This window comes from Rousettus aegyptiacus, unplaced genomic scaffold (genome assembly GCF_014176215.1).
Source record: "Rousettus aegyptiacus isolate mRouAeg1 unplaced genomic scaffold, mRouAeg1.p scaffold_m13_p_13, whole genome shotgun sequence".
Classification (NCBI taxonomy): domain Eukaryota; kingdom Metazoa; phylum Chordata; class Mammalia; order Chiroptera; family Pteropodidae; genus Rousettus; species Rousettus aegyptiacus.
This window is the reverse complement of record NW_023416288.1, coordinates 74,228,064-74,248,529: the sequence shown is the minus strand read 5'-3', so window position 1 is coordinate 74,248,529 and position 20,466 is coordinate 74,228,064. Positions and strand designations below refer to the sequence as shown.

Here is a 20,466-nt window from a genome sequence, read left to right as displayed (position 1 = left end):
TTACATTTGCAAATTATATTAGTTAAAGCTATTGAAAGGCCAGTATTGAAGCATCTCTGAAGCATAAATGGATTCATCTTTTCTAATATTGTGGCAACCAAGTACACTTACCATTAACTCTAATTCTTTTCCATTATGTTCATCATGTTCCCTGTTTACATCTTCTACATTTTGATTACAGGTTCCCAAGTCTTCCTTCTCTTCATGAGAACAAACAATTTTGGGGATATAGGTATCTGAAAAATTAATATAATCGTACCTATGTAAGATTGTTATAATTATAGACCATAACAAAACAGATAGATTTTGTTTAAAATTAAATAGGAAAGATTACCTGTAACCTTTGAATTCTCAAAGTTATTCTCATCTGATGTTACTGATGATTCTTCTTTACTGTTAAATTAAAAAAAAATGTTATACATATTTCTGGGTCTGGATTTTCTAAGTATTTTTTATACAGGGGAATTTCAAATCAGTAATAAATCAAATAAATATTACCTAAACTTTTATATTTTCTTTCATTACTTTGTGTGTGTGTGTGTGTGTGTGTGTGTGTGTGTGTGTGTATATATTAGTTTAAAAGACTTTTATTTAGTCTGTTTTCATAATAAAATTGACCTCTTAGAATGATGCAAAAGTATGTATTAGTTGTAGAAAAATTTTAAAATGATTTACACAATTTACATAATTTTATTTATAAAAATTATTATGTCGCTCATGTTAAAACATATAACTAAAATAAAAATATATGTAAATGTAGATTATTCCATCATTTATGAATTTATTTTTGCAAGTGAGAACATTTTCTCTTGGTTTAAATGATAAAGTTTTATGAACTGGGAGTTCATTTGTGATCATATAAACTGCTTTCTTTCATCTTCCTCACAATTCTTTTGGTTTGAAATTTTTAGCTCTCTTTTTTCAGAAAAGAAGAAAAAACAAACTTACTAAAAACTGAAAAGCAGTTAAATTTATACTCAGTTAAAAGACTTTATGTGTGTATTGCCATAGACCAATTTTACCACTAACACTTCTGATTGGTCATATGGAAGTATATATTTTCCATATGATTTATGGAAATGATTTTAAATGATTTGGGTTACACTCTCTTTTCTATGATATTCTGATTGAGAAAGATAAATACTTTTACTTTCAAATGCAATCCATTTGTAAATATATTTGTGGAAACATTAGAATTTATATATGTTCATGACACATCTAAATTCAAGCAAGAACACTGTTAGTGAAGAAGCCCACTACGAAGTGTAGTTATGTCACAAGTAAACCAGTCAGAAATGATTAGCCCAGTATTCACATTTCCTTCTTCTGTTTCAGTTGCATTTTCTTCTAGTGATTTGTCTCAATGACATTTTCCTGCAATAAAAGAAATCTATAGAGTTGGCAACAGCTGAAGAATTTGTGTAATACAGACTATTCTTCATTACATGGACAATGTTGATCCAAACCCCAGGAAGGCTAATCTTCTTTCAACTATCAAAAAAATCACAAATTCTTCTATGCTGACCATGTAAGAAAGTAATTCAATATTGTATATATTTATGATGATGTTTAATTTTAACTTAAACCAATATATTTGGTACCTTCCAGTGGTCTCATGAATAAAAATAATGTGTGCATACATGTATGTATGTATGCATATATAATTTTATTAGAAAAATAAAGGATTTACATAATTGATGCTGACTTAATCTAAAAATCTATGTTATTTAATGAGACAATAACTATGTAATGATCCAGTTTTGTGAAATACACTGTAAGCTGCCGCATTTTCTTTTTCCATGAGCATAGTATCTATGGGCTAAAAATACATAAACCATTAAACATCACTCAATTGTTCCTGCTTTTTCTTTATTCCCATAAAAATGCAGAAAATCTCATTTGTAGAGGGGAAATAATAGGCATTTAAATCCTTTTGTTTTTGCCTAACCAAAGTGCTGTTGATCACTTTTCTAATTTAATTCTCTAAAATATTCCAATTTTAAAAAATGATTATATTCAAAGGAAAAGAACCTGCTTTTAACACACTTTGGGGACAAATAATTAGGTGCAAAACTCTGTATTATACTGAAGTCTTATAAAAACATGCAAATGCAGAAATATGGGGGAAATCTTAGATTCATTGATAAATAAAAGAAAGAGAAGCTGAAATAGATGAAATTTAAACATTATATCAAATGCTTATGAAAACAACTGATAGAAGACATGTAGTAAGAATCTTACAAGGAAAAGAATAAAATGGTATCAAGGCCCAGAAAAATGGAGAAATATACCATGTTCATAGATAGGAAGAAGGTATTTTGAAGATATTCTCTCTGAAATTGATCTAAAGATTCAATTTAATTCTAATAAAATTCTAACACAGTTTTTACAAAATTTGAAAATATGATTCTAAAGAGAAAAGGACTAAAAATAGGTGGAATATTTCTGAGAAATAATAGGAAGAAGGAACCGGCTTTACCTAATTTCAGGAATTCTTATGAAGATTTAGTTAAGACAGAGATTTTGGCACAGAGATAGATGAAGATTGAGAACTAAGTAACTGAAGTACACATATCTAGAACTATAGTAAATAACAAACGTAGCATGTCAGAGAGTCAGGAAATAAGAAACTTTTCAGTAAATGGGGATAAGGAAAATGGCTACTCTTATGGGAAAAGATGAAATTAGCATAACATTTATTCAAAAACCAACTCCAGATTGATTGTGATCTTAAAGTAAAAAACTTAGAAGTTGTTAGTAGAAAATATATGTAAATATCTTTCTGACCTCAGAGTAGGAAATGATTTCTTAAATCAGAAAAAAAATAGTGACATAAAAAAAGATTGTCAGTTTAAATTTATTAAAGTTTAAATCTTTTGTTCATTAAAAGATATCTTTATAATGAAAAATATAAATTATATACTGGGAGAGACACTTGATTTACACAAAATCAACACAAATAAGAATCAAGAATATATAAAGAACTTCTACAAATCAATAAGAAATCACAAAGGTCTCAATCAAATCAGACAGAGCATACCATACATTTCACAGGAGACAAAATAGACATAGCCAATATTTACATAAAGGGATGGTCAACATTATTAGAGAACGAGGAAATACAAATCAAAATCACAAGGAGATACTATTTAATTGATAAAAATTGCTATTAACTGCATAAACTTAAACCCACCCAAATACTCATCATTAATAGAGGAATAGAAACAAACCTATGCCATATCACAAAAAGGAATTTTATATAGCACTCAAAAGTAATAAACCACAGAGACCTACTAAAACATGAATAAATCTTACTAAAATAATATTAAATGAACAGTTCCAAAACATTACATTAGAGGATATTCTTTTTCATTAAACTAAAAATGACTAAAATAGTTTAGATATATGTATATATACACACAGTATACACACACAGTACACACACACACACACACAGTACACACACACACACACATACAGTACACACACACACACACACACACACCAAGGCACACATAGAATATTTTTTAAAGAGTTATATAAATAAGAAAGCTTGATTTTCAAGATTATATTTCCTCAGGATGGGCAAGTTAGGGAACAGAAATAAGGAAAAAAATGATTAGAAGTCAATTATTGTCTTAAGTGATAGTTTTGCAAGTGCTTATTACATTATTAAAATATCTAAATAATTGTAGTGTGGAGAAACATGGTGGAGTGAGAGACGTCACCAGATCTCTCCTCTTGAAACAATAATAAGTTGAACATCAAAAACTCAGCAAAAAAACACCTAAACTTCACACCAACATGTCTGAGCATGAGATCTGTGCATAAGAGCTACTACAGCGGAATACATTTCCATTAATGCCCAGATAAGAAATAGTCCATTAAACACTATGAACAACCAAGGTGACAAGGCATCTCAGAAAGAAGAAAAAATATCTCCAGAAAATAAATTTACAGACATAGAAATATGAAACTTAAATGACAAAGAATTCAGGATGGTATGTCTGAAAAAACTCAGTGAGATCCAAAACAAGTCATATCAACAATTTAGGAATTAAAAAAGCAACTAGATTAGCAGAATGAGTTCTTTAGCAAGGAATTGAAACTCTCAAAAAAGAAAAAAACAGAATAGATCTTCTGGAGATTACAAAAAAACAGAGTTGAAAAATGAAATAACAAGCTTGGGAAATAGAGTCGATCAAATTAAGGAAAAGCTCAGTGATATTAAAGACAGAAATCTGGAAATAAATCAAAAGGAAGAAGACAGAAACCGAAGAATGAGAAATAATGAAAGAGAAATTCAAGAACTAGCTGATACCATCGGGAGAGAAAACATAAAAGTAATGGTCATTCTCGAAGGCGAGAAGGAGCAGGAACTAGACAGCATTTTCACACAAACAGTTCACGAGAATTTCCCAAATCTAAAGAATGAGCTGGAGCTTGGGATTCAAGAAGTCAACAGAACACCCAATTATCTCAACCCAAAAAGGCCTTCACTGAGACACATTGTATTAAAGTTATTAAAAATCAAAGACAAAGATTTCTCAGGGCAATCAGGGAGAAGAAAATGGTAATTTACATAGGAAAACCCATTAGATTATCATTGGAGTTCTCAATGCAAACCTTACAAAACAGAAAGAAATGGAATCAAATATTTAAACTATTAAGTGAAAGGAACTACCAGTCTAGAATAATGTATACAGCTAAGCTATCCTTTGGATATGAAGGAGAAAGTAAGACCTTTCCAGACATACAAAAACTGAGGGAATTCTCTACTATGAGGCCTGCACTACAGGAAATATTGAAAGGGGTCAGCTCAACAACAAAAATAAATAAATAATTAAAAGTAAAGTGATTATCAGGCAAATAGAAACAGAGCAGTGCAACTCTTATTAAGAACAGGACATTATAAACTTAAATAATAAGAGAATTACTATAACAAGATAGTAATGAACATTCAGCATATATAGGGACAAATTGAAATAACAATTACTGAAAGTGAGAGGATTCAAAGATGAAAATTCACATAGGGGAATAGAGAGAAGGCATGCATGGAAGAAAATAGATGACTTAAGATATATATATCTCCTTTACATATTCATAATGGTGACCACACACCAGAGTTTCAGAATTGAAGCATATAACATGAAACAAGAACCAGAGGGAAAACCCTCAAAAGCCAACCAATATAAAGAAAACAAAAACACAAAGAAAAGGAAGCAATGGAAACACTGAGCTACCAGAAAGCAAAGATAAAACGGCTGTAAGAAAACCTCACATTTCAATAATCATCTTAAAGGTAAATGGACTGAACTCACCAATAAAAAGTCACAGAGTTGCAGAATGGACCAAAATATAAAACCCAGTTATATGCTGCCACCTGGAGAAACATCTCAGCTCCAAAGACAAATATAGACTCAAAGTGAAAGGGTAGAAAGTGATATTTCAAGCTACTGGCATACAGAGAAAAGCAGGAGTAAGGGTCCTTATATCAGACAAAATACACTTCAAAATCAAAAAGGTAAAGAAAGATACTGAGGAACACTTCAGTATAAAGGGAATCATGTACTAAGAAGACATAACACTTATTAATGTCTATGCTCCCAATCAGGGAGCCCCAATGTATATAAAGCAATTACTAACAGAACTAAAGTGAGAAACAGACCAAATTGCTATCGTAGTAGGGGATATAAATGCCCCACTGTTAAATATGGACAGATCATCCATACACAAATCAATAAGGAAATAACATCCTTAAATGATACATTAGATCAAACGGAAATAATTGACATTTATAGAGCTTTCCATGCCAAAACAGTTGCTTATACATTCTTCTCTAGTGCAAATGGTATGTTTTTAAGAATTGACCACATACTAGGACACAGAGATAGCCTCAATAAATATAAAATAATTGAAATCAAAGCAAACATATTCTCAGATCATAATGCTCTGAAACTATAGATCAGTTTGCAAAAAGAAATAAGGAAGAACTACAAATACATAAATATTGAACAACATGCTACTGAAGAATAACTGGGTCAGAGAAGAAATAAAAAGAGATCAAGAGACACATAGAAATGAATGATAATGATAGTACAATATATCAAAAGTTTTGGGGCACAGCAAAAGTGTTCATAAGATGAAAGGTCATTTCATTACAAGCCTATCTCTAAAACCAGGAATGAGCCCAAATAAAAAACATAACACCTCATCTTCAAATACTAGAAAAAGAATAACAAATGAAGCCTAAAGTCAGCAGAAGGAAAGGAATAATCAAAATTAGAGCAGAAATAAATGAAATTGAAAACAAACAAATAAACAATAGAAAAAAAATAAATGTAACAAAGAGCTGATTCTTTGAGAAGGTGAATAAAATTGACAAACCCCTGGCTAGATTCACTAAAGAAAAAAGAGAAAGGACACAAACAAACAAAATCAGGGATGAAAAAGGGGAAATTATGACTGACATCACAGAAATACAAAGGATTATACAAGAATACTATGAAAAAGTATATAACACCAAATTTAATAACCTAGAAGAAATGGACCGGTATTTAGAAATGTACAACCTTACTAGACTGAATTAAGAAGAACTGGAAAATCTAAATAGGCTGGTCAGCAGTATGGAAATTGAAATAATCATCAAAAAGTAAAAAGTCCAGGACCAGATGGCTTCACCAGTGAATTTTACCAAACATTTAACGAAGTTTTAATACCTATTCTCTTCAAACTCTTCCAAAAAATCGAAGAGGAAGCAATACTTCTCAACTCATCTAATTACCCGGATACCTAAACCTGGTAAAGATAACACAAAAAAAGAAAACTACAGACCAATATTTCTCATGAACAGATGCAAAAATCCTAAATAAGATACTAGCGAACTGAACACAGCAACAGATTATACACCACAATCAAGTGGGATTCATCCCAGGAGCACAAGGATGGTTCAACATATGTAAAGATTAATGTGATACACTACATAAACAAATTGAAAAATAAGAATCATATGATCATATCAATAGATGCAGAGAAAGCCTTTGACAGGATATAGCATCAATTTATGATCAAAACACTTAACAAAATCAGTATAGAAGGAAATTACCTTAACATAATAAAGGCCATATATGACAAACCCTCAGCCAACATTATACTTAATGGTGAAAAATTAAAAATCTTCCAAGATCAGCATCAAGACAAAGCTGTCCACTATTGCCACTGGTATTCAATATAACATTGGAAGTCCTAGCAAGTGCAATCAGGCAAGAGAAAGATATAAAAGGCATCCAAAAAGGAAGTGAAGAAGTCAAGCTGTCACTATTTGCAGATGACATGATTCTCTATATAGAAAACCCTGAAGACTCCACAAGAACACTACTAGAAACAATAAGCAAATACAATAAAGTTTCTGGGTAAAAAATCAACATTCAAAAATCTATAGCTTTCCTATTCTCTAATAATGAAGTGTCAGAAAAAGAAATAGAAAAAATAATTCCTTTTGCAATTGCAAAAAAAGAATAAAATACCTAGGAATAAATTTAATATAACATGTGAAGGACCTATATAATGAAAACTACAAGACCCTATTAAAAGTAATCACAGAAGATACAAAGAAATGGAAAGACATTTCGTGTTCCTGGCTTGGAAGAATCAACATAGTTAAAAATGGCCTTATTACCTAAAGCATTATACAGATTTAATGCAATCCCCATCAAAACCCTATAGGCATTTTTTAAAGAAATAGAACAAAAAAAGTATCAGATTTGTAAGGAGGAACAAAGGACTTCGAATCTACAAAGCTATTCTTTGAAAAAAAAACAAAAACAAAAACGAGGCCCGGGACATCACTCTGCCCAAATTCAAACTGTACTACAAAGTGACAATAATCAAAACATGATATTGGCAGAAAAATAGACACACAGACCAGTGGAACAGAATAGAGAGTCCAGAAGTAAACCCATATTTTTATGGCCAAATAAAAAGAAAGAAAGAAAAAAGAAAAGAAAGAAAAGCCTCTTCAATAAACGGTATTGGGAAAACTGGAAAGCCACCTGCAAAAAAATTAAACTAGATTATTGTCTATAATTACACACCAAAATTAACTCAAAATGGATTAAGGATTCAAATATAAGACCTGAAACAATAAAATGCATAGAAGAAAACATAGGAATGAAACTCAATGAACTAGGACTTAAAGAGAATTTTATAAATCTGACCTCAAAAGCAAGAGAAGCAAAAGAAATTATCATCCAGGTTTGGAGACAATCATTTGAATAGGAAAATATATTTGCAAGCAATGCCTTCGATAAGGGGCTAATATTCAAAATATATAAAGAACTCATATAACTCAGTAACAACAACAAAAAAATGATCCGATCAAAAAATGGGCAGAGGACCTGAACAGACTCTTCTCCCTAGAGGATATACAAACAGCCAACAAATATATGAAAAGATGCTCAACATTGCTAGCTATTAGAAAAATGCAAATCAAAACCACAATGAGATATCATCTCACACCTGTTAAAATAAATACTATCAACAGGACAAGTAATAATAAATGCTAGAGAGGATGTGGAGAAAAAGGAACCCTCATACACTGCTGCTGGGACTTCGAAGTGGTATAGCCACCATGGAAAACAGTACGGAGTTTCCTCAAAAAACTAAGAATTGATCTACCATATGATCCAGCAAACCCTCTGCTGAGTATTTACTCCAAAGACATGAAAACCCATATCCAAAAAGATATTTGCACATCGATGTTCATGGCAGCATTATTCACAGTAGCCAGGACATGGAAGCAACCAAAGTGTCTCAGATGATTGGCTAAAGAAGCTGTGGTATATATGTATATAGATAGTTAGATAGATAGATAGATAGATAGATAGATAGATAGATAGATAGATAGATAGAGATAGAGATAGAGATAAATATACAATGGAATATTACTCAGGTATAAGAAGAGATGAAATACTGCCTTTTGTGACACCATGAATGGACCTAGAGATAATCATGTTAAGTGAAATAAGCTAGACAGAAAAAGTTGAAAATCACATAATATCACTTATATGTGGAATATATAGATGGGGTAAAGGGAGTCAAATATAGGAGGGTAAAGGTAGGGGGAAGCAGGTAAAGGGTATCTAATATAAGGTAGGTGTAAGAAATTGGACTTTGGGTGGTAAACACACAATAGAATATACAGATGTCAAATTATAATGTATACCTGAAAATTATATAATTGAATTAACCAATATTACCCCAATAAACTTAATTAAAAATAAAATAAAATGAAATAAAATGTTAAAAAATTCTAAATAATTAAATTCTACTTTCAGATAATTAAGACAAATGCGTTGCTCTCTCACCTAGAATAGAGGATATCCATAAGTAAAAATTTCACTCTGAAATTCAAATTGTCCATCATATGTCCAATTACATCTAAAAGGTATCATTAAAACAACTTTAGAAACTTGAGGATAAAAATAAACTTCATGGTTGATGATGATAAGGCCTAGAACTATTTAGAATTGTGATATATGATGTGTATTATGAATGTTCTAGTCTCCCCTCATGTTCCTTGAGTCCCTTTTGAGCAGGGGAGTTTCTTATTTATCTGTATTCCCTCTGGCTAACATAGTCCCTGACATATAATAGTGGCATAATACATGCTGCTGAATGCATGGTATCCTTTCTACTTTTCCTTTTCTTCGACCTTTTGACAACATTATCATAATATTGTTCTTTTCTTTCTTCCTCATTAAGATTTAATTTCAGGAAAGGTTCTCATAAATTAAATTATTCATATTTTTGTATATATTATAGGCTTAAAGTATCCTTTCTCTTCCAAAGTCCAGGACAATGCATTTAATTATGGATTCAAATAATTAAACACAATTTTAAAAATCTAATGTAAGTTTGGAAATTAAAAAGTCAATATATATGTACTTTGGAGAAAAAGTTAATTTCCAGTGCACTTTATATCATATAATGCATTCACTTGTATTATTTAATCAAAAGAGGGGTAATTTATTGTTCTAATAGGTATTTTGAACACTCACTATGTGCCAGAAATTATAATAAACACTAGGAAATCATAGATGAATAATCTATAGCCTCTTATCTTAAGAAAGCTATAATGTTATCATGGAAATAGACACATCAATAAGGCAATTATCATAACAAATAAAGACTATTATAATGAAGAATTGGATATGATTGATATTCTTAGGGGAAAAAATGACAGAAATGAGGAGGGCATTCTTTTGGAGGAATTGGGGGATTTTTCACAAAGAGCAACATTCTGAGTTAAATTTTAGGAACAGTATAAATTCCCCAATAGAAAAGAATGATAAAGTCATTCCACCGGAGGGAATAACAAATGGACAAAGATTTAAGGGTAAGAAAGCCTTCAAAAATGAGACCCATCCAGAACAATGAGTTATTCAGAGTATTTAAACTGTGTTTTGGGGAAAGAATGCCAAGGAACAGAACTAGGGTTAGTTCGAGCTAGATTTAAAGGTCTTAGTATGCCATGCAAAATGGGGATGAATTCTTTACGCATTTTTAACCAGTGTGTATGGGGGAGCTCGTGGGGGTTAAACAGGAGAGGAACATAGTCAGATTTACATTTAGTGGCCAATCTCTGGAGGTATATTTAGGGACTTTTCTTAGGAGATCCTGGATGGAATGAGTCAAATAGAGCAGGAAGCCTAGTCATGAGGCATCTGCAATATTTTAGGGCATAGAAGAATGACAGTTAGTGGTGATAGCAATAAGGAAAGAGAAAAGGAATAAAAATCTGAGTTACAACTTTTGATATAGCATCAGTATGATTCGTTGATTAATTTTTTATAAATAGAGTTTTTTAAATGCCTCACTCTGCCGACCTTGGTTTGGATTCACAAGATTTAGAAATCTATTATTTTTTTTCTTCTAAGACATAAGCGAGGGAGATTTAAGTCTGGTGATAAACTGGGGCTCCTATACTATAGATCAGTAAGGTCATAAATGAGTCTACAGTCTGGTTTCTGATGTCTTATGGGCTGTGTGATCTGCTCTCTGAAATGTAGGAAAAGCACCTTCCTCCATAATTTCTGGTACATGTGCCTGAAGAGTGTGAAACAGCAAATTATGCCTAGGTTCCTGGCTTTTATTCTAGTCCTTCATTGGGGAAAAATAAAATACTTTCACGTCCACATTCTATTCACCTCATTCTGTAATATTTTAGTTGTTCTTAGCCAATCTGTAAATGGTAACCAATATGTTTTGCTAGATTTAAACATTCTGCTCAGATGAATTTCTAAGAAACTAAAAATTAAGCTCATAAAGAAACTTTAAGCATCTCAGCCGTTCAGGTGCCCTGCTACCTTGGCCCTCCCTTCTCCCGTGAATACTATAGCTTTTGATTACAACGACCGTTCTCCAAATTGCCTTTCATATGAGAAACATCAGGTTTTATTTCTGCAAATTCTAAATTAATAGAGCTGAGCATGGAGGTAAGGAGAGGGAATGGAGGATGATGGTACTGGGAATCTCCTAAAATGGTTTTGATGTGAAACTTGATCCACATTCTCCTGATATAAACAATGATGTATCTCAGAGCACTAAACCCATTGGACTTAGTTGCTTAGACTGCCCCTTTCCTGACAGTTGGGAAAGTTATTCCTCCCCTTTAGTTTGACTTCTTGACCCCAAATCTGTTTTTTCTACTTCTTACTAGTTTTATAGAGTGTGTAACATGTTTGCTACTATAGACAATATGTATGAGTAGAGAGAAATAAGGGATAATGCAAAGGTTTCTAGTTTGAGAATTTGAGGATGGAACTCACATCACTAGAGCTGGAGAATGCAGGAAGAGAAACAACAGCGAAGCAAAGAGAATGAGTTCCATTGAAGGAAGTGTGTTAGGCTTGGACGGTCTTTAGGATATTTTGATCAAATAAGAAATAAAAATTTGTGATTATTGAATAAAAAAGGCCCAGATTTTGTCCTTTTTCTTTTATTTCTCACTATTTCATTGCACAGAGTTTTGTGCCATTACTATAATCTGAGGTAAATTTTCCCCATGTCAAAAAAATAGGACATAACATTAAAATTTTATATGATGGACTTAAGTAGATATTAAATAAATATGTGTTGGATGTATGAAGAAGTAAATAGTTTTCAGCCAATAGTAATCCTTATAAAATGTAATAATTTAAATATATGCAATATATTCATTCATTCATATTCATTCATTCATTCAACCAACCACTATTTAACATTTATTGAGTGCCCACAAATTTCCAACTATTGTACTAAATCACCACAATAAGTGATACAAAGTCCCTATCATCAGATAGTAAGACAGAGTCCCTATCATCAGATAGCCCACAAGCCAGATAACCCACAAGATAGATAATTAAATAAAGCAATACACTTGGTTCAGTTACCCATGGCCAACAGTGGTCTGAAAATATTAAATAAAAAGTTCCTGAAATAAAGAATTTATGTTTTAAATTGCACACAATTCTGAGTAGCATAATGAAATCTTTAGCCATCTACCCTGTTCTGCCCAAGACATGAATTTCCCTTTATCTAGCATGTCCACTCTGTATGTCCCTGCCCATTAGTCACTTAGTAGCAGTCTCAGTTATCAGATTGACTGTCATGGTATCACAATGCTTGTGTTCAAGTAACCCTTATATTACTCAATAATAGCCCCAAAGTGCAAGAGTAGTGATACTGGCAATTCAGATGTGCCAAAGAGAAGCTGTAAAGTGCTCCCTTTAAGTGAAAAGGTCAAAGTTCTGGGCTTAATTATCAATAAAAAACTGATACATTAAGGTTGTTAAGATCTAACGTAAGAATGAATCCTCTATCCATGAAATTGTGAGGAAGGAAAAAGAAATTCAGGCTAGTTTTGCTGTTGCACCTCAAACTGCAAAAGTTGCAGCCACGATGCATGGTAAGTGCTTAGTTAAGATGGAAAAAGCATTAAATTTGTGAGTGGAAGATATGAACAGAATATATATATATATAGAGAGAGTACAGTACTATCTTTGGTTTCAGGCATCCACTGGGGTCTTAGAACTATCTCTTTTACATAAAGAAAGACTACTATGACTGTTTAGTGTAATAAATGTGTGCTCATTGAGGTGTAGCGTGAGGCAGGAAAAACTTCCAAAGGATATGGCCTCTAAGTTAAAACCTAAGCAAAAAGTAACATTAGTTAGGGGAGAGCAGCAATTCCAAGCTTAAAGCAACATGTGCAAATACCCTATCAGTAAAAAAGAATTATTTAATATGTCAAGTAATTCAAGATACAATTGGAATAATGAAAGATTAAAAGTCAGGTCACCGATTGGTAGTTCGCCAGCTCAAGAGACACACACTTAAATCCTAATACTGTTTCTTAAAATGTGGTTCACAGTCGTCCTATGTGAAAATCATCTGGTATTTGTTACAAATGCTACTTCAGGAGTCCGAAACCAGATGTATTGAATCCGCATCTCTGGAGTGGGGAGTAGGAATCTGCATTTTTTATTGAAAACTCAGGGGTAACTACATGCTCTAGAGTTTGAAAACATTGGGGTTTACCTGCACATATTAAAAAGCAACAAGTAGACACTCTAAGATTCCAGGAAAGTGGTGCAGAAAGTGCCTCACACGTCATACCCAACTATATAAGGACAGCTGAAGCTCTATGCACAAAAGAAAATAATTGTTTATGTGTGACATACATACCCATAAAAGAAGAAATACTTTGAAGACTAGACCAATTTGTTTGCCTAACAGACGAAAATGATACAACATTGATGAGGTAAGAATTGAAAGGTATTTGCAAACTACTAAATAAATTAATAAGCAAACAATAATTTGTGTTTCTGTCAGCTGTTAATCACTAAAAATATTGAGTCCTGGAGACTCTACTACCTCTGAGCCTCATGCAACTTACACAGTTAATTTTTAATGTACAATTTCTCCAATTTATAGTATCTCAGATCTGTAAAGGACCTCGTATCTAAATAGTACCATTCCATTATATTATAAGGAAAGAAACTGTTAATCAACATGGCAGGAGCTAACTAGTAGTTGAGTTAGAACTAGATTCAAGTTTCTTAATCACCATGTCAGTATTTTTCATAAAGGGTCAATCCATAGTGAAAAAGAGCAGAAAGACTTGGATGCAAATCTTAATCTTTCCTGTTGTTTATCACTTACTAAGCCACTTAGTAGCCATATGACCATGGACAAGATACTTAAACTATGTCTCATTTTTCTCCAAAACATTACCTATTCCTTTACAGAGGCAAATTATTTAGCATAGATCTCAATATGTGGAAGTATTTAGTAAATGTATCATTATTATCACTACTGTATTCATTATTATTAGTGACATATGGTAAATGCCATACTGACTGTTATTTCTACGTTACCCTAGTACCCAGTTCCCATGTTACTCCTTTTATTTGGAATTATCTATATATTTTTAAATTAAATTTACTGGGATGACATTCATTTATAAAATTATGTAGGTTTCAAATGAACAATTTAATATGTGTATTGCATTGTGAGTTCACCACCCAAAGTTAAATTTCCTTCCATTACCATATATTCGACCTCCTTAATCCTTATCTACCTCCTCTCCTCTCCTCCTTTCCTTCTGCTATCCACTAAATTGTTGTCTGTGTCTATGAGTTTTTGTTTGTTTGTCCTGTTTATTTGTTGCTTTCAGTTTTATATCCCACATATGGTGAAATCATATGGTTCTCAATTTTGTCTGACTTATTTCGCTTAGCATCGTAATTTCAAGATCTATCTATAATGTTATGAAAGGCAGTATTTCATCTTTCCTTATGGCTGAACAATATATTTTTGTTTATTCCGTTCTCAGGTATCCTTATGAGTAAAATTTACAACTGATTATAGTATACTTGCTTAGTCTTTCTAAATATGCCCTTATTATCAAAGAACCACCCTCCAAAGAAAACTTACTAGATTTTCAGTAAAAGTAACTTCTTTCAAAATGTTCTCTCCAAATACGACCTGCATAGGAATTCTAATTCATACCTTCTGTTATTATTCAATTGATTTACTTACTGTCAGAATTTAGGCAGCATGTAGTAGTTTTAGTCTTAGAAAGAATATGATTTTTTCTAAAGTCTTGTGATGTCATTTTGCTAAACTCTAATCCTCTTAAAATATAAGTGAAACCACTCAGAGATCTGTTCCACACAGTCTGTCTGATGTGATGGAATCACCTAATCAGTCAGATTAAATGTCAAGATTAGGTTGTAGGCAGCAAAAGTGTACTCTGTTTTAAGAGGAATCAAAAAGTTGGCATAGAAAAAGATCATTTCCAAGTGAGTCGTGAATGTTGTATTTGTGCCTGCCTAACACTCTGCTTGAAAGTACTCAGACTGCCTAAAGGGAACCAAACTTGTAGTGCTTGGGCATCATCTCTCGCTCTGTGATAAACAGCTAAAAAGTGGATCTTGAACTTTTCAAGAAGCTCAGGCTCGTCATCTTTGTTCAAAGTTTGTGGTCTCATTTGATTTCCTCTACCTTTATCCCCTAAAGAAAAAAAGGAAAGCAAATGAATGGAGAACTCTTAAATTATAAATAATATTCAACTCACTGGAGATTTTTTTTTTTTAAGACATTTAAGAAGAGTATATCAACATTGGCACTGGTAAGTGGATACTTAAGAAATACAAAAAAGGTTTTGTAAGGTAAATAATCACATCTTGTTTAGTATTTCTTTTCATAATTTTATGATAATATTTTTCTAAAAAATCAACTTTATAGTATTCTGACATTTTATATCAGCTTATAAATTGGAGGTTGAAGGAAAACAGAAGCTTATACTTAAAGAGAGGAAACATTCATAATACATTAACAAACTGCTAGAGTTCGAATCCACCCTTTTGATATTTTAATACCAGTAATCTTCTCTTGATCAGAAATAAAACCAAAATAGGAGAGAAATATTTGATCAAAATAAAGACAAAAAAGATAAATGTCTAATTGTGGACAGAAGTGTCTGAGGAAAAAATTAAAGGCATGATGCAGATGTAATTTTAGATGAAAAGATGAATTAAATTTAGTTCCTTGATGATAATGCCACAAATGAAAACAAAATGAAGACAGTTCTATATTATTAATACAGGTTGTAACAAGCAAGAAATAATCTCAAACAAAACAAAACAAAATAAAAAAAAATTTAATGGCTTTATATTTCCTTAGATGATGAGTATAGAAGCTAATAACTAACATGGTAAGAAACATAGCTTTTGTGGGTACCACATTCCTTACCTTCAACATGAAAGCTCTGGATTAGATGGGGGATATCGAATACTACACCTTTATTCTGGCCTCCCTTTCTAGCACCCATAGCAAGCATTGATAATTGATCAAGGAATTTTCTTGCTGAAACAATTGATCCTGAAGAACCTTCTCTTCACAGCCAGGCAGCCACCACCTGTTTACCCCTTTATTGCTCAAAATGGAGCCAATTTTCTCTTCTCAATTTTGATATTAAATTTCAATTTAATATCAAATTTCAATTTTAGAGTTTTCTTTATATATAACTAATAGGAGTATTCTGTAAATATAATTTTGAAATGTTTAATTACAAATTTCTTAATTTTTTTTTCAGAATGCTAGTAGGATCAATAAAAATAGTTGTTAACATTGCAATACAGTCAAAGGTAAATTCTCACTTCAACATTATCAATTCAAATTGGTAGAAAACCTACCTGCACACTTTGTGAGCTAGTCTTTTGTTATTTGTTATACAGATTATGAAATGATTTATTTCCACATCTTTTTACTTATGTCCGGGTAAAACTTTTCAAGACTGCCAATTGTATTCTATTAAGAGAGAAATGTAAATTCTTTTAAGTGATTGGTACTGGAAAAATAAAAAATATATATATCTATATACATCACAGAGATATCAGAGAAAAAGTTTAAGTTCATTGGTTTAAGGTCTTTATTTTACCTGAGTTCTTAAAAGAAGTAATTGTCACTCATAGAGCAGGTGGGCGATAAGAAACTAGGGATTGTCCATCTGAGAGTCTTGCTACCTCAAAACTCTGACATTCCTATTCTCCACAATTCCCCTGAGAAATGATTCTACGAGTTTTACGCTCTCCATCTTTCAAAAATTATGAGTATTGTTACGTCTATTTTTTTCCTAAGGATACTAAATTTCAGGCATTGTTTGTTCAAATGATATTGATTTGTTTGTGATTGTGTATCACAGGATCATGACTAACTACTGAGACAGCTAATTGCACCTAAAGATCTTGATTAAACATGTTTTCTCCATGGAATCTATATTAAGTATTTGTATTTCACATTGCCTTGAAACCTTTTAAGAATTTAAAATGTAAACTGATAGCCCCAGTGTATGTTTATGTTTAGAAGGGTTATGTTTAGAAGGGTCAGAAGAGGAAGAGAATGCAAAGAAGAATGAGATGTCCAGATTTTGAAATCAAGTCCTTCAGAAGTGACATCTCTGAGAAGATGAATCTGTTGCACAATTGAGATTGGCTAGGTTTGAGGCCAGAGTACCAACCTGCAGCCATTAACCCAAGCATCTATGCCCTACATTGTCCCTCTATAGAGTAGCATTTACATACAGTTGTTGATTTGGGAAACAAGATGTCACACAAAAGTTGGAGAACCTTTCCCCCCAATTTCAGTCCCATTCCTGTCTCTTGACAAAGAATGTCATGCTTGTTTCAATATCCCTCCCTTTATCTGATGAGTAAATTAGATAAAATATTGTATAATTCAGTAGAAATACTAGTAGAGCAATTCTTTAGTATGTCTTATCGAATATCACAGATTTTATGTTTGTAAATTGGTTTAATTGACAAAAAATTATAATATATTTAAAAGTTACAATGCGATGATTTGAAACACATATACATTGATTAACATGTTAATTACCTCACATATTTATCTTTTTTTTGATGAGAAACTAAACATCTACTCTCTGAGCAAATTTAAATTATCCAATATTGTATTATCAACTATAACCACCATGTTATACATTAGATCCTCATTTTTTTTCTCCTATTGTCATACTTATATATTTTTAAATAATTTTTAATTACAGTTGGAATATAATATTAGTTTCAGGTGTATAACATAGTGATTAGACATTATATAACTTGCATAGTGATCATCCTGATAAGTCTAATACTCATCTGATACTACATAGTTATTACAATATTATTGACTATATTTTTTATACTATACTTTAGATCCCCTAAACTATTTTAGAACTATCAATTTGCTTCTTAATCCCTTCCCCATTCACCCATCTCCAACTCCCCTCCAGTCTGGCAACCCTCAAAATGTTCTCTGTATATATGAGTTATTTCTGTTTTGTTTGTTTATTTTGTTATTTAGATTTCACATGTAAGTGAAATCATATGGCATTTGCCTTTCTCTGACTTACTCTGCTCAGCACAATAGCCTCTAAGTTCATCTATGTTTCAAATGACAAGATTTCATTTTATTTTATGGCTGAGTGATATTTCATCTTTTATTTATCATTCATCCATTAATGAACACCAACGATGCCTCCATATCTTGGCTACTGTAAATAATGCTGCAATGAACATATGGATTCACCTGTTCCTTCAAAGTAGTGTTTTGGGTTTCTTTGGATTAATACCCAGAAGTGGGATTACTGGGTCCTTCTTTGTGTGTTGTTATAGCCTTTGTTTTAGTCTATGTTGTCTTGTATAAGTATTGGTACACCAGCTTTTTTGTTGTTTGCTTCCATTTTCATGCAATATCTTTTTTTTATCCCTTTACTTTCAGTCTCTGTGTGTCTTTTGATCTGAAGTGAGCCTCTTGTAGACAGCATATGTAAAGGTCTTGTTTCCTTATCCATTTAGCTACCTTATCTTTCGATTGAAGCATTTAATCCAATTATATTTAAAATAATTGTTGCTAGATGCGTAGTTATTGTCATTTTATTATTCACATTCTTCTCCATTTTTTCCCCATTCTTTTTCTTAAAGAAGTACTTCCAAAACTTCCTGTAATACTAGTTTGGAGATAATGAACATTTTTAGTTTTTTTCTCATCTGAGAAGCTCGTTATAAGCCCTTCAATTCTAAATGATAGCTTTTCTGGGTAGAGTAATCTTGGTTGTAGGTCCTTGCTTTTAATCACTTTAAATATTTCCTGCCAATCTCTTCTGGCCTGCAAAGTTTCCATTGAGAAATTATCCATCAGTCTTACAGGAGCTCTGGCCTAAGTAGCTGCTTTTTTCTTGCTGCTTTTAAAATTTGGCATTTTTCTTTAATCTTTGTCTTTACCCTTTGGCATTTTAATTATGATATGGCTTGGTGTGGGCCTCTTTGTATTCATCTTGTTTAATACCCTCTGTGCTTCCCCGGCTTGCATGTTTATTTTCTTCACCAGGTAAGGGAAGTTTTCAGTCAATATTTCTTGAAATGGGTTTTCAGTTTCTTGCTCTCTCTCTTCACCTTCTAGTATCCCTATGATACAAGTGTTGCATAACTGAGTTCATCTGCTCTTTCCCTAAGTTCATTGAGTATTCTTATAACCAGTGTTTTGAACTCTTCATCTGGTAGATCACTTATCTATATTTTGTTTTTCTTCTTTTCCTGGAGCTTTGTTCCGTTCCTTCTCTTGGGACATGTCTCTTTGTCTCCTCATTTGACTGTCTCCCTGTGTTTGTTTCTATGTATTAGGTAGGGCTGCTATGACTCCCATTCTTAGTAGAGTAGCCCTATGTAGTAGGTGTGCTGTGGGGTCCAGTGACACAGTCTTCCCTGATCACAAGAGCCAGGTGCTCCAGGTATGTCGCTTATATGGGTTGTACGTACCCTCCTGTTATAGTTAAGCTTTGGTTGCTGTTTGCATGTCTATAGGAGAGAATAACCCTTAGACCGATTGGTTGTGAGGACAGGCCAGTGACGGCAGTGGAGGAGCTGTTGTGCAACATTTTGAATCTGTTGTGCAGAACAGATTCACGTTAGCTGGGCTTTGATGCCAGCTCAGTCTGCCCCTTGGATATATCATTCTGAGGTGTGCCCCTGGGTGGTGCTCCAACTCAGATCAAAGCCAGCCACCCAGCATGTAGGCTGGGGCCTCCTGAAAAGGGCCCTACCACAGGCCAAGTTAAGCTATAGCCACTTGCATGAGCCACCAAGCAATCTGCAGATAGCTGCCACCCACACTGGGCTTGGATGTGCCTCAAGAAGCCAAGCCACAAACCAAGGCCAGTTGCCAGTAGTGCTGGGCTTGGTGCTGCTCAGCAAAATGTATGTAGCATGCTGAGGCCAGATGATGCTTGTTTAGATTTATAAACCTCGAGAAATTTTAGAAAGTCTACAGCATGAACCAAGAAGTTTGTATGGAAGATCCACAGGAAGTGGTTTGGGTGGGCCTGCACATTGGGAGGGGCAGGGTCTCAGAGAATCACCAGGACAG

General features: G+C 32.8%; 1 protein-coding gene across 1 annotated transcript in view; it reads right to left on the bottom strand.

The window, feature by feature from the left end:
* The window catches only part of PPP1R3A (protein phosphatase 1 regulatory subunit 3A), a 51,756-nt gene that overhangs the window by 9,037 nt on the left and 22,253 nt on the right, over positions 1–20,466 (bottom strand). Inside the window, exons 2-3 of the mRNA XM_016138077.2 lie at positions 335–393; positions 112–236 (exon numbers count right to left, since the gene is read on the bottom strand). Coding sequence (XP_015993563.2) covers positions 112–236; positions 335–393 — 184 coding nt within the window. The remainder of the gene's footprint in view (positions 1–111; positions 237–334; positions 394–20,466) is intronic.